The sequence below is a fragment of the Amblyomma maculatum genome, chromosome 6, assembly GCF_055883805.1.
Source record: "Amblyomma maculatum isolate TAMU_Amacu chromosome 6, ASM5588380v1, whole genome shotgun sequence".
In the NCBI taxonomy this organism is placed as follows: Eukaryota; Metazoa; Arthropoda; class Arachnida; order Ixodida; family Ixodidae; genus Amblyomma; species Amblyomma maculatum.
The window spans coordinates 182,547,656-182,562,130 of NC_139349.1; the positions used below are offsets into that span (position 1 = coordinate 182,547,656).

At 45.7% G+C, this 14,475-nt stretch overlaps 1 protein-coding gene across 2 annotated transcripts in view; it reads right to left on the bottom strand.

Annotated features, from left to right (window-relative positions):
- Positions 1-9,653: 9,653 nt before the first annotated feature.
- Positions 9,654-14,475, bottom strand: part of LOC146187523 (transmembrane protein 161B-like) — an 86,570-nt gene continuing 81,748 nt past the window's right edge. For both annotated transcript variants that reach the window (XM_084607732.1, XM_084607733.1), the window contains exon 11: positions 9,654-12,282. In XM_084607732.1, coding sequence (XP_084463858.1) covers positions 12,095-12,282 — 188 coding nt within the window. In that variant the 3' untranslated portion in view covers positions 9,654-12,094. The remainder of the gene's footprint in view (positions 12,283-14,475) is intronic.

Consider the following 14,475-nt stretch of genomic DNA (forward strand, 5'->3'; position numbering starts at 1 on the left):
TAGAGTACCCTCTCTGACAGAGCCAGACTTTAAGCACTGAAAGTAATTCATTCATTTCAAAATTACTTTTGCTAAAGTGAATAACTGCTGTTTCTATACATCATATCATGCACTCCCGGTACGATGCTAAGAAAGCAGTAATGACATATGCGGCAAGCCTGTCCCACAGTGATGGATGAACAAAAAAATACAGAATTGAGTAGAACTGTGTGTCCAAGGGTCACAACCATTCTCTAAGCAGGTACATGTAAGGCGTCGAGGGTCCATCGAAGCGACAGCGGTGCAAAATGGTTGAAGGTCAAAACTAGTTGAAAGTGCGCAGTAACACTCACTGTTGCATACTGGCTATAGGCACAGTGCCGCTTTGTTACACTTGTCATCATGGGCGAAAAAGGAGTTGGGGGGGGGGGGGGGGGGAAGAGACAGGCGGAAATGTTCATGGTGTGAAAATTACCCAGCGCAAGCTGCCATGGTCCCGCGAACATGGAATCTATAAATCATATCATTCAGTGGCTTAGAACGGTGGAAGCAGCTCGCCGCGAGAGCAAGGCACCGAGTTTGCCTCTTATTACTTCTTTGAGTGCAATGAATGTGGCGAGTGTTTGACCATGATTCTGTTTTTGTTGTTTTGTTGCCATTGTCATATTTTTAATAGCCTGTTATGTAGGAAAAGGAGAGGGAATAGTTTCACTGGATAGAATTTGGCGGTAAGATGAAAGAATGTGCTCTAGTGTCTGGGGAAAAGTTTTGTTCACAAGCTTTACTTAGTTTCTATACGGATGAAATCCAGACAGTAAATGAGAAGGAATTTGCTCTGCAGAGGTAATTGTAATGTTACTACTTTTTGGGAGCAGTAATTAGTAATTTCATTACATTTTTAACACTGCTTGCAAGTAATTGGCAATGTAATTAAACTGCTTTTGAACAGTAATTTTGCCAAGTATGGTGCCAATTTAACCCAGACAAAAAAAAAAAGATACCATTATGTCTATTAGGAATGAAGTAGATTAAATAAGACATGCCAGCTGGACTTGTGAATGTAATCATGTAGCTCAAATGGTTTTTTCTACTTCTGATTGGCAATCACATTGGAACATTCAATTAGAAGGCCCTGTTGAACATTCAATAAACAAATGTTGCAACTTAAACTGCTGTGTAGTTTGCATAATTTCTACGACCACAGCAGTTGATTAAACGAAGTAACTTTGATCCCTGAAGATCTGCTACTAAGTAGGGTCCAATGTGCGAGGTCCCAAAAAGAAAAGATTGTGTCAACTCTTCCGGTATATATGTAGGTTCGTATGGTTTATGTGTCATATGCATGCTTGCCTGTCGCCTGCTTGGAGCTGCCATTTCAGGTCAGTGCCGGCAGAATAAGCATTAAGATTGGAAGCCTTAGCTGAACTGCCCAACTGGAATGTTCAATTTAATCAAATTGGAGCTTCGAGTCTGTTCCAAAAGCGTGTTTAGAAACTGATTTCCATGGAAATCATTTTTTTTTTTTTTTTCACACAAGAACAAGCCAAAAGACTGCACTGCACTGACTTGACAAATATCTAAAAGATGGCAACTTTATTGAAATATGGGCGGAGAGGCTCCGCAAGAAGGGCTGAGTTATTTCAGATACAAGGCATATACTGCAGAGTACAAGTGCACCTTCCAAAAACAGGAGTCTGCATTATGTCCCGTTTTTGCTGACCTACCAACATAGCTTGATCAGCCACACTGCTGAGCCACAATGCAAACCCAATTCGCGCTCATACATGTAGTTTTATGTAAGTACCAAAAGCAACCTCAAATATTCACCAGCTGTTCCTGACTGCAGTTCCTTTTTGACAGGCGATTCTATCAAATTGTTTTTCACGAAATTCTAGCACTGAATTGATTGCGGACGAGTAGCCTAGCTGGCCGCAGAACGATTTCGGAGATAACTGCAGTGCCTTAACGTACCGCCTGAGAGCTATGGAATAGAACACTGCAGCAACTGCAGTTCTTTCGTATTTGAAGGCGGAATACGAAGACAACGAGATAAGCAGCCCACGGGGAGACGAATTTCCTTGCGTCGAGTGAAGTGCACAATGCACAGCCGAACCCGAAGCCCAGAACGAAGCTAGAAAAAAAACTTCCTCTGCAGCTGCATGTCACAATCAAGCGCGTCCAAACTCCGTCATTCTGCGCGCAATGCTGACCAAGGTAGATGTAGTAGATGGGCATGAACGGGCCTTTAAGCAGACCTAAAGCAGCGCCCACCCACACGCTCCTCCACTCCTGGCACTCCTGGCGCTCGCCAGCGCGACCAACGCGCCAAACCGCCAAACGCCGACGCTACCGATCACTACATAAGTAAAAATTATTAAAAAACTGGACAGTAATCATTTCTTTACCAACAATTTAAGTTTTAAATAAGAATTATAAAGGTTTTACTTGCTGTCATGCACATTTTTTTCTTTGCTTAGTTTATGATGACGTAGTGTGACGTATTTTATGCGTGGCAGCAGCAGCCTGCTAGTGCCACGGGCGTGGCTCTAGCCTCGGCCAAAGTCGACTAGTAGATGTCGCAGTGGCGCCGTCTGGCGGCGTCAATGAAAATCAGCGTGCCCGGCGTGCCAAAACATTCGCCCGCTCTTTTTCTGCTAGAGTTCTTGTAAGCAGCATGAGGTGGCGCCACCAGTACCATCGCTGGGGCAGCGGCTCGTCTGGCGTCGCCGCCGCCGCATAAGATGGAAACATCTGACTTCTTTTGATCGAATCAGGCAAGTTCCCCGAACAAATTTGGTATTAAAAACTACTAGCGACAAAATGCCCTTTCTGTGCAAAATTTGAACGGCGAGGATTCCATGGTTTAGCTGGGAGAAGCATTCTACATCGCGCCTCTAATTGTGCAACGCGCTGTGTGAAGGTAACAGCAGTAACAGCCTCGTGCATTACGCCGTGATAAACAAGATCGTAAAGATAAGACATTTTTTTTGCATCTTTGATGTTTGCAATACCTCATAGCGGCAGAACACCGCGGCTACCGGTCGAAAAAAAAAAGCTGCTTTAAAAAGCTGTCTTTCACGGCTACGGTGATATTTTGATCACGGAGCAGAAACATGATGCAAAAACGGGTATATACTTTCCGTGCTACGTTTTTGTAGAATTAATGAGCTCGTGGTAGGAGAATGCAACAATTTCTTACGTGCGTAAACGATACAGTGTTTGTAAGCGTGGACAGGTGACTTGCTGGTTCCAGTAGCATTCCAGGAGGAAACCAGCAGAATTCTAAAACCAGCAAAGAGCTGGAACCAGAACAGCCAGTAGGTCGCCTGCTGTGACCAGCAGACGCACACTGATGGAGCCAGCAGGTAGCCTGCTGGGACCAGTAGAAAACCAGCAAGCACCCTGCTGGAACCAGTACAACCAGCAGAAATCCAGCAAGAAACCCCTTGGCGCGCACATCTGACAACCGGCCCATTTGCTTTGCATGCAGCCATGTTGCACGCCTGTGCCGTCGGCCCCCTACGCTTTCGATCAGAGCCCGGTCACCTCAGCCGCCGTCCCCAACCCTCGTCCCACTTTGACCCCCGCTCAACCTCTCCGCATCGTCGCCATTCATTATTAATATAAACAGCGCGAACACGAAGACAAGGGACAAGAAAGCCACAGTACATGCGCTGTTCTTGTTTCTTGTCCCTTGTCTTCGTGTTCGCGCTGTTTATAATAATGAATAAGTACCAACTCGCCCAACAAAGTATCTTGGTGATCGTCGCCATTGCCGGAAAACCAATGTTTGTACTCTTGCACTTGTAGATACTGGTGCTGCTGTGTCGGTTATTGACGTTAGACTGTGCCGCTTGTTACTGCCATATTCTGCTTTGCGCACCGCCACTGCTCAGCACCACGCTCAGCACATCGAACTAGTGATCGGTACCTGCACGGCTCGAGTCACCATTCAGGACGTTCTCTACGTCATCAGTTTTATCGTTCTCCGTGGCTGCTCTCATGACGTTATTTTAGGATGGGACTTCTTGTGTCGCAATCGCGGCGCTCGTGCCGAAGTAGAGCTTTCTCCACTGTTCACCGCACTGACCGCCGCTAGCGTTATTGGGGAAGCCAAATGCCACTTTGTGATGCTACTGATATCTGTTTCGATTGTGCCCATAAACTGTGCTTCTTTTCAGGACTCTACAGTGCTCTTCACCCTATCTTCCCTTTTCGTCTCGCGACGCTGTCTTCCCCTGCCCTGCGCCGTCCTTAGTGTACGAAGCGGCCTCACCGAACTAACCATTAGCAACGATTCGTTCTATCCACTCACGTTGCAACGTGGCGAGTGCGTTGGGCATGCCGAGCCTGTTCGATCAGAAAATTTTGTGGCCGTCCCACCAGTTCTCTTCACCTGTGCCGTCACAATCTCCAACAGCGTCAGTGCCCTTAGCCCACCTCGTTCCTAGTCTCCTGCATCGCCTCTGGCTACCTTCGACAAAGCCATCGACAGTGCTCTCGCTCCAGATCAACGCGCAAAGCTCCTCGACTTGATGAACCGATTTCGAGCTTCCTTTGACATCCAGCAGCCATCCTTGGGTCGTACATCAATTGTTTCGCACCACATCTATACTGGTACGCACGCCACATTAAGCCAACGTTCTTATCGTGTATCAGCCACAGAGCGCCGCATTTATTGACGAGCAAGTCGAAGAGATGCTCAGTAGGGGTGTCATTCAGCCTTCCAGTAGCCCCTTGGACGTCCCCAGCCGTTTTAGTCAAGAAGAAAGACGGGTCTATTCTGTTCTGTATGGACTACCGCCGCCTTAATGCGATCACACGAAAGGACGTCTATCCACTACCACGCATAGACGATGCACTGGACACTTTGCATGGAGCGGAATTTTTCTCTTCGATTTACGTTCTGGCTACTGGCAAGTTCCAGTTGCAGAGGCGATCACCCCAAGACAGTTTTTGTCACTCCCGACTGGCTCTATGAGTTCGTCATGCCGTTTGGGCTGTGTAACGTACCCGCCACCTTTGAACGCATGATGGACAATACTCTCCACGGTTTGAAGTAGCACACGTCTCTGCTACTTGGATGATATCATATTTTCGTCAGACTTCGTTACTCACCTAACTCACCTTGAAACTGTCTTGCAATGTCTTAGCGACGCCAGTCTGCAGCTCAATCTAAAAAAGTGCCATTTCGCCGCTCGCCAACTCACTAGTTTAGGACATTCAGTGTACAAGGATGGCATCCTTCCTGATCCATCTAAACTTTGCGCTGTCGCTGAGTTCCCAAAGCCAACATCAAGCAATTACGCTGCTTTATAGGCTTATGTTCCTATTTTAGGAGTTTCATTTGGAGCTTTGTGACCATCATTGCCCCTCTGACGCGACTTCTCAGCACTCACAAAGATCTTTCTGCCTGGTCGCCGGATTGCGATACTGCTTTTACGAAATTGCGCACGATACTTACCTCTCCCCCCCGTATTGTGCCATTTTGACCCGGCTGCTCCTACCGAAGTGCACAGCGACGCCGGCCTCGGCGCTGTGCTTGCCCTACGAAAACCTGGTGTTGATTAAAGTGTTAAATTGGGCGTGTTGGTACATGTCTTGAACAAATATATAACAGCGCAAAGAGACAAGGACGAGGCGAGACAGCGCCATCCCTGTCTCGCCTCGTCCTTGTCTCTTTACGCTGTTATATATTTGTTCAAGCCGGTGTTGATGAATATGTTGTGGTGTACGCAAGTCAAACTTTGACTAAGGCCGAGACCAACAACTCGGTGACAGAAAAGGAATGCTTGGCCATTATTTGGGCACTTCAAAAATTTCGGCCATACTTGTATGGGCGCCCATTAGATATTACAGACCACCACGCTTTGTGTTGGTTGTCGTCACAAAAAGACCCTACCGGCCGCCTTGCCCGCTGGTCGCTTAGACTGCAAGAGTATGATATCCGAGTTATCTATTGTACAGGGCACAAGTACTCCGACACAGACGCTTTATTTCACTCGCCGGTGCCGCCTGACGCTCCGTTGTCCCCTGCCTCCAGCATCGCCTTGTCTTCCCTGTCCATCAACGACATGCCATCAGAATAGCGCAAGGATCCGTGGCTAACATCACTAATTGATCTTCTTACGAACTCATCACTTTCACCGGCTCCTCGCGCCCTTCGTCGTCAAGCGCAGCATTTCGCCCTTCGTAACAGTCTCCTCTATCGACGCAATTATATGCCAGATGGCTTAAGTGGCTGCTCGTCGTACCTTGCCACCTCCGTAGTGATATATGCGCATCTTACCATAACGATCCGCAGTGTGGTCATTTGGGTGTATTTAAGACTTATGAACGATTGCAACAGTGCTTTTTCTGGCGCGGCATGTACACCTTCGTCAGTATGTGCGTTCATGCATCGATTGCCAGCGTCGCAAGCCTTCTCTCCATCAGCCGGCTTCACTACAGCATATTTTGTGCCCATACCGACCATTCGATCGTGTTGGCATCGATTTGTATGGACATCTGCCATATACACCTGCAGGGAACCGTTGGATCATCGTGGCCGTCGATCACCTTACTTGCTATGCGGAGACAGCAGCACTTCAGGATGCCACTGGACCCAATATTGCGTCCTTTCTTCATCATTTCATTCTGCGGTGCGGGGCCCCTCGTGAACTTCTAAGAGATCGAGGAAGTCTTTCCTCTCCGAGGTTGACGAAGCACTCCTACGAGAATGTCAGACCATTCACCGGACAGCCAGTGTGTACCACCCTCAAACAAACGGCTTCACAGAGCGCTTCAACCACACACTGGGTGACATGATGTCTAAGTACATCGCCTTCGAACACTCCAATTGGGACAAGATTCTCCCATTTATAACCTATGCCTACAACACCGCCGTTCAAGCAACTACCGGATTCTCGCCATTTTTTCTGCTGTACGGGCGTGAACCTTCGTCTCCACTTGACACCATCCTTCCCTACCGTCCTGATATCTCAGAGTATACATCACTTTCAGCAGCTGCCAGGCACGCTGAAGAATGTCGCAAGCTGGCTCGCTCGCTTACTTCGGACGAGCAAGCCCAGAAGAAAGCGCACTGCGATAGCAGCCATTCTGTGCGCCAATTCTCTCCCGTTGCTCACATATGGCTCTGGGTCCCATCGACATCACCAGATCTGACCAGCAAGTTTACTGCCAAGTACCACGGACCCCATCTAGTCCTCCAACAGACTTCTCCCGTCAATTACCTAGTTGAACCGCTAGCCGCTTCCACCGATCTTTGCCGCCGTGGGCATGAGATTGTTCACATCGACCGTTTGAAGCCTTATTCAGTTCAGTTCAGTCGTGTCCGACTCTTTGTGACCCTATGGACCATATCACGCCACGCTTTCCGGTCTCTCCTAACATCACATTATTTCATCTGCAGCGCCTCGAGGATGCCATCTAACCATCCAATGACCCTCAACCTTTCCCAACATCAAATCTTTCTCCAGCGACTCCTCTCTTCTCATCAGATGACCAAAGTAGCTGAGCTTTAATTTCATTGTGATCCCGCTATCTTTTCGTCTCCTTGAGTCGCCAGGATGGCTCCTCTTTTCTGTGGGGGGGCCAGATTGTAAAGAAGAAGTTCCAATTAAGCGGACAGATCGCCGAGAAAGAGGAAGTGCTTTTGCGGACTAGCTGTCTACAAGCTGTGCCACCACCGCTCCGGTCTTGCTCGCAACCAATGCCTGGATCCCCTCTTAACACATGCTATGTTTGATCAAAGTGGCATGTTGAAAAAGAAAACATAAAAGCATTAAAACACTGAATGTCAGGTGCTGGCCAAACTATGTGTCTTTTGGTATTCTGCATGGGTTTTGCTGCAGTTAAATGATCATTCTATATAGATATACTTGTTTTGAATGGAGATGCACACATACAGTGCCACCTGGAAAAGCAATTGAGGGAAACTGGCAGTTGCCCTTGGAGATGTCTAATCAAAGTTCAGCATAGATAACTTGAATTTCATTTTCCCGTCTTTTGCAGGAGGAGCCCAACCTGCTCTTTCCAGCTTAGGCCTGCAAGACCAGCAACAGCTGATCGAACGAATGCGCAGCATAGTAGCGGCTCCTGGAATCCCGTCCTGCAGAGGCCGCCCACAGAGGACTCTATCATCTCCTCGCTAGTTCCCATAAATGCCTTTTCCTCCTCCACCTTTCCAAGGGAAAAGCTGTCAGGGCCAGGGATAATTAAAAAAATTATTCAAGTAGATTCTTAATACTCCAGTTGACCAGCATTTTACCATGCCATTCCGTCTATTTTTGCATGCAGCTTTAACAGGGATATTTTTTAGTGTAGACTATTTATGCAATTTTTCCAATAAGGCCCAAAAAGAATCAAAAATGCTGTTTTTACAACCACACATTGATATGCTTATACACTTGCGTGCATAAGCATACCAGATGGTGTGTTTGTGCAAAGCTCAACTAGCATATATGCCTCTTGGATGGCGGTTTAGTTGCACACTGCTGTTCAGTGCTTTTCTGTGTTAAAGTAAAGCAGACAACAGGAAACTTGAACCTGTTGCATATTCTTCTCTCATGATAAAGGCATGTCACTAAAATTTCCATGGCACATGCTTGCTGAGCTTTACACAAATGTTATTGGCAAGTTTTTATACCAGTAGCGGGCCCTAGCTGCAAGCAAGTTCTGGGAAACGTCTGAGTGTCCGCCTCCGGCTTTTCGTCGGATGTTCGTGGGATGCGATCTGGATCGACAAAAAATAGTCCAACGGATGTCCGGTGTACGTATGTCGAACATAACTGAATTTCCGTCGGACGTCCGAACCTCCGAAAACAGACGTCCATCAGTCGTGCGTCAATCAATGGCAATCTGGGGTACGCAAATTGACTTTATCCTAGCCAGGAAAATTTCGAGACGTCCTAGATACCAAGGCGATTCCCTACGAATGTGTCATCATACAACATAAAATTCTAGTCGCAGACCATCAGTCTTTCTGCGCAAAAAAGAGCGGACCGGTAAATGCTGTTGAGTACATCAAGTGTTCGAAACTAATTGAGTATTTAAACCAATTGCACACATATGCACCGAGTGGGGGTGACCCTAGCGACGCCACTGAAAAGATGATAGCCGAGGCTGATGACAAATGGCTTTACCGCTTCACTAAACACCGAGCAAGAGTGGCCAGAGATCGAGATGCCTTGCGGCTGACCAACTGTCGGCTGATACTCAAACAGTGTCGTGAACACTTTAATCTCATTTCAAATGAGGAATTTCAGCACCCGCCTATTTCCAATGGCCTCCAGGTCCACGGATGTCCCACTGATGCTATCTCGGAGACCCAGTTAAAGCAGCTATCCATGCTATGAACTTGACTAAATTGACCAGACCGGATGATATCCCAGCCGAGTTTTGGAGCACAGTAGCTCACATAATGTATCTTCTTGCATAGACTTGGCTGCCTCCATACCCTTGTGAGCCAGGCCAGCCTTGGTTGATCCATTGAGCTGGCTGTAGCAATTCTGGCCAAACTTGAATATTTTAAAATGAATGGCAGAGTATCGGGGGCCAACTTGCTTAAAAGAAACAAATGGCAAAAAGCAAACCCATTTGGACGGCAATTTTCATTGCCGCCCAATCAACTGCCCGAGATTTTCACAGATGGACTGAGAGTGAATGCCACTTATTCGCCCTGGAAAAATTTACTGCATAGCGTGAAAAGTTGTGTAAACACTGCCCTTACTCACCAAAGAGAATACCTTGGCAGATGCAGAGATCACAACACTACCTGTGCATGTGAATCACTTTGGGCCTAATCAGCTGGCCGTTTCAAATCATGGCAAAAAAGTTAAGATTGCTCGATGCATGTGCCACTATAGTGTTTTTTAATCAAGAGAGAGTGAAAAGAGCAGCAGCCCGAAGCACGTGCCAAAATTTTGCTGGACCGATGGCTGCTTACGTCGGTATAAAAACTACACTATGGTGTCGCAGCGCTGGCAGACAAGGACAAAGGTCTAGGGACACACACAACTGCGCTGATTTGTGTAGTCCTGTCCTTGTCTGCCAGCGCTGCGACACCATAATGTTTGATAACAACCACCAACTAGCCCAGCAGTATACCCTACAAAAACTACATCATGCAAGTCCATGTTCATCATAAGTGATCTTCAAAGAAAGGTAACATTCTGGAACAGTGGCAACAGCCAGTGTCATGTCTCCCTCAATTTCTAGTGCAACCCAATTCGCTTGTAGCAGTTTGATGCAATTTTTGAAATCGTTATCAGAATGGGCAGTTCTCGTTATTTCAGTGCAAGGGTGGCATCACTATTAACAGCTATGACTGACATTCTGACCCTTGCTCCATTAAATCCAGTTTTGGACCATTCTGTTGTACGAAACATCTATATTTGCAAAACAGTCTAACATTAAAGTCTCACCCACAAACTTCCATAATGGGCCTCCCGTATAGGTGTCCTCCAAGCAGAAGAAAGCTGGATGCATTCCCTTATCTTGGATGATTGCAGATTTGCAAATGACAGCCATTAAAACTGCATTACACAATGCTCAGTGCATGCTCATCACATTTTTCAAGGCACGTGTCACAGTAACATCGGCAGGAGAAAGGTGATGGTTGTAAACGACTGTTGGCATCATATGTATAAATAATGACACAAATGGTATACTGATGGGCTAACTGCATAAAGTTGACATTTTCCAACTGCCAAGACAAGAAGGAAAGTGGTAGCAGTTCCAATGATATATTCCAGTTTTTTTTTTTGCTTTCCCTATGTGCACATGAAAGTAAGAACAAGCATGACTTCCGACCAGGCCTGTTGCACATGCATCTCACTTCTATGTCTACTACAGACAGTGTTTGTTGTGAGACAATAACGCACATTTCAAACATATCCCATTTATGCAAGCAACAGTGGATTTTCAACCATACCACAAAAGTTTCATTAACTCATATGACCTGCTGCTGTTTCTGCATGAGCTACAATGCACAAAACAGCAGCGGAATATATCTTCCAATTCGAAATTCCATCTTCGCAATGGACTACAGTAGACATTTCATTAAAGTAGAAGAGACAGAAGAGTCTTTTGTTTTTTCACTGGTCGGTGACTCTTGTTTCATACAAACACACATTTCAAAAAGGGAAGCTGCACACTGAAATATTGAGCTGGTTGGGAGTTTACAATGTGTCTTGACATTTACATGTTTCAAAGCAGGAACATATTCCTGGCCAGCACCGCATGCTTGTGTGATTCTACGCTATATTTGAAGAAGAACAGCGCGACTTGGACACGGACGGAAGAAAGACATACACGAACAGGCGCTCACTCTCAGCTGATGTTTATGCTCGGAACGTGGTAATATGTATATCAGGCTCAAAAAAAAAAAAAAAACCACAGAAGCGATACACATTTTCCTGGAAAACACATTTGATGCCACCATGTCATTTCCCTGTAGCTAGATATCTTATTTCCTTGGCTGACAACACCAAGGACGGGCTGCTGACACAGGCGTCATTTGACCAAGCAATTTGTGCAGCTTCAGTAATTTCATGGGTTATCTTATCCCGACGCCTATTTAACACTTTTTTTTTTTTAAATATGGCTGGCAGTCTTTACTCATACAATCTCTGCAATGAATGCCAAGATGCCCTTTAACAGAGTTTAAAACATTGTTATTGTGAACAATGTGTCCGTGTATGTCTTTCTTCCGTCCTTGTCCAAGTCGTGCTGTTCTTCAAAACGGCACACCAATTCGCCCAAGCATCAGTTCGTACGCTCTAGAAGTCTTGCATGCAAAAAACCCTGGCTGACTATTCCTTCCAAATACTCACATAAGACAGGTTACAGAGGAAACTGAAAGGAGTGGATGCATGATTGTGGCACTCAATTTGAAGATACAGCAATTGTCAACGAATACTGTATGCTCAATTCTATCCTTATGACTTGCAAACCACAGATACTGTTTGAGGGGTGCGTCAAACACAAACACATTCCTGTGCAGAGCAACCCTTTTGGCTGTAGGCTGGAGTGATGCTCCTCTATGCCAGAAAGGGAATTCCACAGAAGAGGCATATGACTAAGCAGGAAAGGACCCAACTACTCTATGCCACCATTAAGAGGTGTAGGAGTGGTAGACCAGTCCCACGACGCTGGTGGCAAAGGAGGTGGCACACAGCCACCAGGTCATGAAGCTGAGGAGACCGCGGAAGAGCACGGGAGTGAAGACAGCCCGCAGCCCGGCCAGCGACAACTGCTGGGACTCCTGTGGGAGAACTGTGCTGGCATCCCAGCTGTGGCCACCTACAGCAATGCGAATAAATAAAAATTCTCTTTAAAGCATCAAATCACAACACAGGGTAACGTGGATTCAGTTTCAAGACCGTGACTGTGCCCGAGATAGGTCAGACCTCCTATTTCCCAAGTCGCGTGCGCTGCCCTTTTGCTTTTGAGTCCACTTTTGTTCTGTGAATACAGGTGCCATGTATTACGCTGACATGTTTTTACAGAAAAGGTGACCTCAATGCGGGGGTCGATATGCACAACTGACCTACTGCAAAGTCTAAGTAGTTCTATGCTCAGTTTCACAGCCCATTCACGGAAAGATGCATGTAAATGAACTTATAGTAAATTAGTTCTCTCTTGAAGTAACCCTTGGTGTTGGAACAAACTATACAACAGAGAGGTGAGGAGGACAGCTGCTTGAGCATGCACACACCACACTCTCAGTATGTTTTCCCTCATATGAGTGGGAAAATGGAGTTTTTATGCCTGACAACTTTGATGCTACATGACATAAGCAAGACTGAACATCCTTTCAGTGCTCATACAAGCCCAATATTAACTCGCATTTGGGTATCTTCTGTACAGTTCATATGAAACAAGTATGCACCACCCGAGTTTTCCCGGCTGTCCACTTTGGCTTCTTGTTGTCCTTACGTCTCCCGAGATTCGTCACAATGTTCTCTGCTCTTGCGTCACCAAACTGCTTCCCACTTGTTTGTCTTAGGAAACTATGAAAGAGCACTAAAAGGAGTCACCTTCAAGAAATAAAAGTTAAACACAAATCAAAAATAATTCAATTCATATTAAAAAAAAACTTATATTTGGAGTTCTCAAAGTATTTGAAAATGACCGAATACACCGAAAATGCATGAATTCAGCAGTTTCAGCACACTGCGATCTTCACTGCAATGGTTGACCATTACCTACAAAACCGACACAGAGAAATGAATACACAACAAGAGAGCAACATACAACCAGAAAAAGAGACGTCACAACATGTCACAAAAAAAAATTTAAAATATAAAAATAAAAAAGAACATGCACGTTCCAAACTAGCACCCACGTGTCGAAAGGCAACAACACTCGCACAAAGAACAAGCGCTAGGTTCACATTAAATATTTATCAGCTGACATAGGGAGCCCTTAAAAAATCAGTTGCTTCCTCGACACCACCATTGATGGACTACTAATGCAAGTGTCTCCATAAAATAAGCTTCTATAATTTCTCTAGATAGTCAACTTTATGTGCGAAAAGAATCACGGTGCTCTCGAAAATAGATGTGCATCCACATGAACGACGATGCGGAGCAACATTAATCAATGATATTGAAACAGTGCAACAGACCACAACAACATGAGCGCAGTATGCAGTATTCCAGAAGAGGGCGAATACAGGCTGGTTGGTACATGATCACGAATGGAAAGAAACAGCGCTACTAAGATGGGACAGGAGAGCAGACAAAACACATACGCTGCTTTATTTTTTTTTTTATGATTTATTGCTTCAAGTGAGGTAGCATATAAGAAAAAACAGGTAAGTGAAGAAACAAGGAAAAAAAGAGATCTCACAACCACACATATGATTGAAAACCAATCACCACTAATCAAGATACGCGCATTCTTTAGCGGAGAGAGCTATTGATGGGTGGCTGATGCACAGGTGACCTAGCTTTTTTACACCGTGGGCCTCAGAAATGAGCCTCGTGGTCTCTTTTTACCGGGTCTACCGGGACAATATGATAATGGTCCGATTGAGACCAGCTTCACAATCTTCGCATTCTGCACAATGTATGGCCAAATTGTTTTTGCGTGGCCTGTTCTCTATATCCTTTGCATGTTCCCGTAATCGGTCACTGATGCAGCATCCAGTCTCACCGATGTAAAACCGACCGCATGACGTTGGAATCTTATAAACAACGCCAATGCAACAGGGAACAAGCTTCTTTCTGTGCTTCTTTTGGCAGCCTCTTTTCTTCTCTCCATCCTCGTTCACCCGTCTGCACAAACTGCTGTTTGTTCCTGAACGAAAAACATTAATCTAATGCCTGCTTTGCTTACAATCTTTTTTAGGCTGTGCGAAACTTGATGCACGTAGAGAGCATGTTTTCTCTGGCTGGCTAGCATCGGTGCCCTTGTTTTTTTGCATACATAGAAAACCAGAAGAAAGACACCACAACACGTCACACGTTACATAAAACATTATGGAACTTT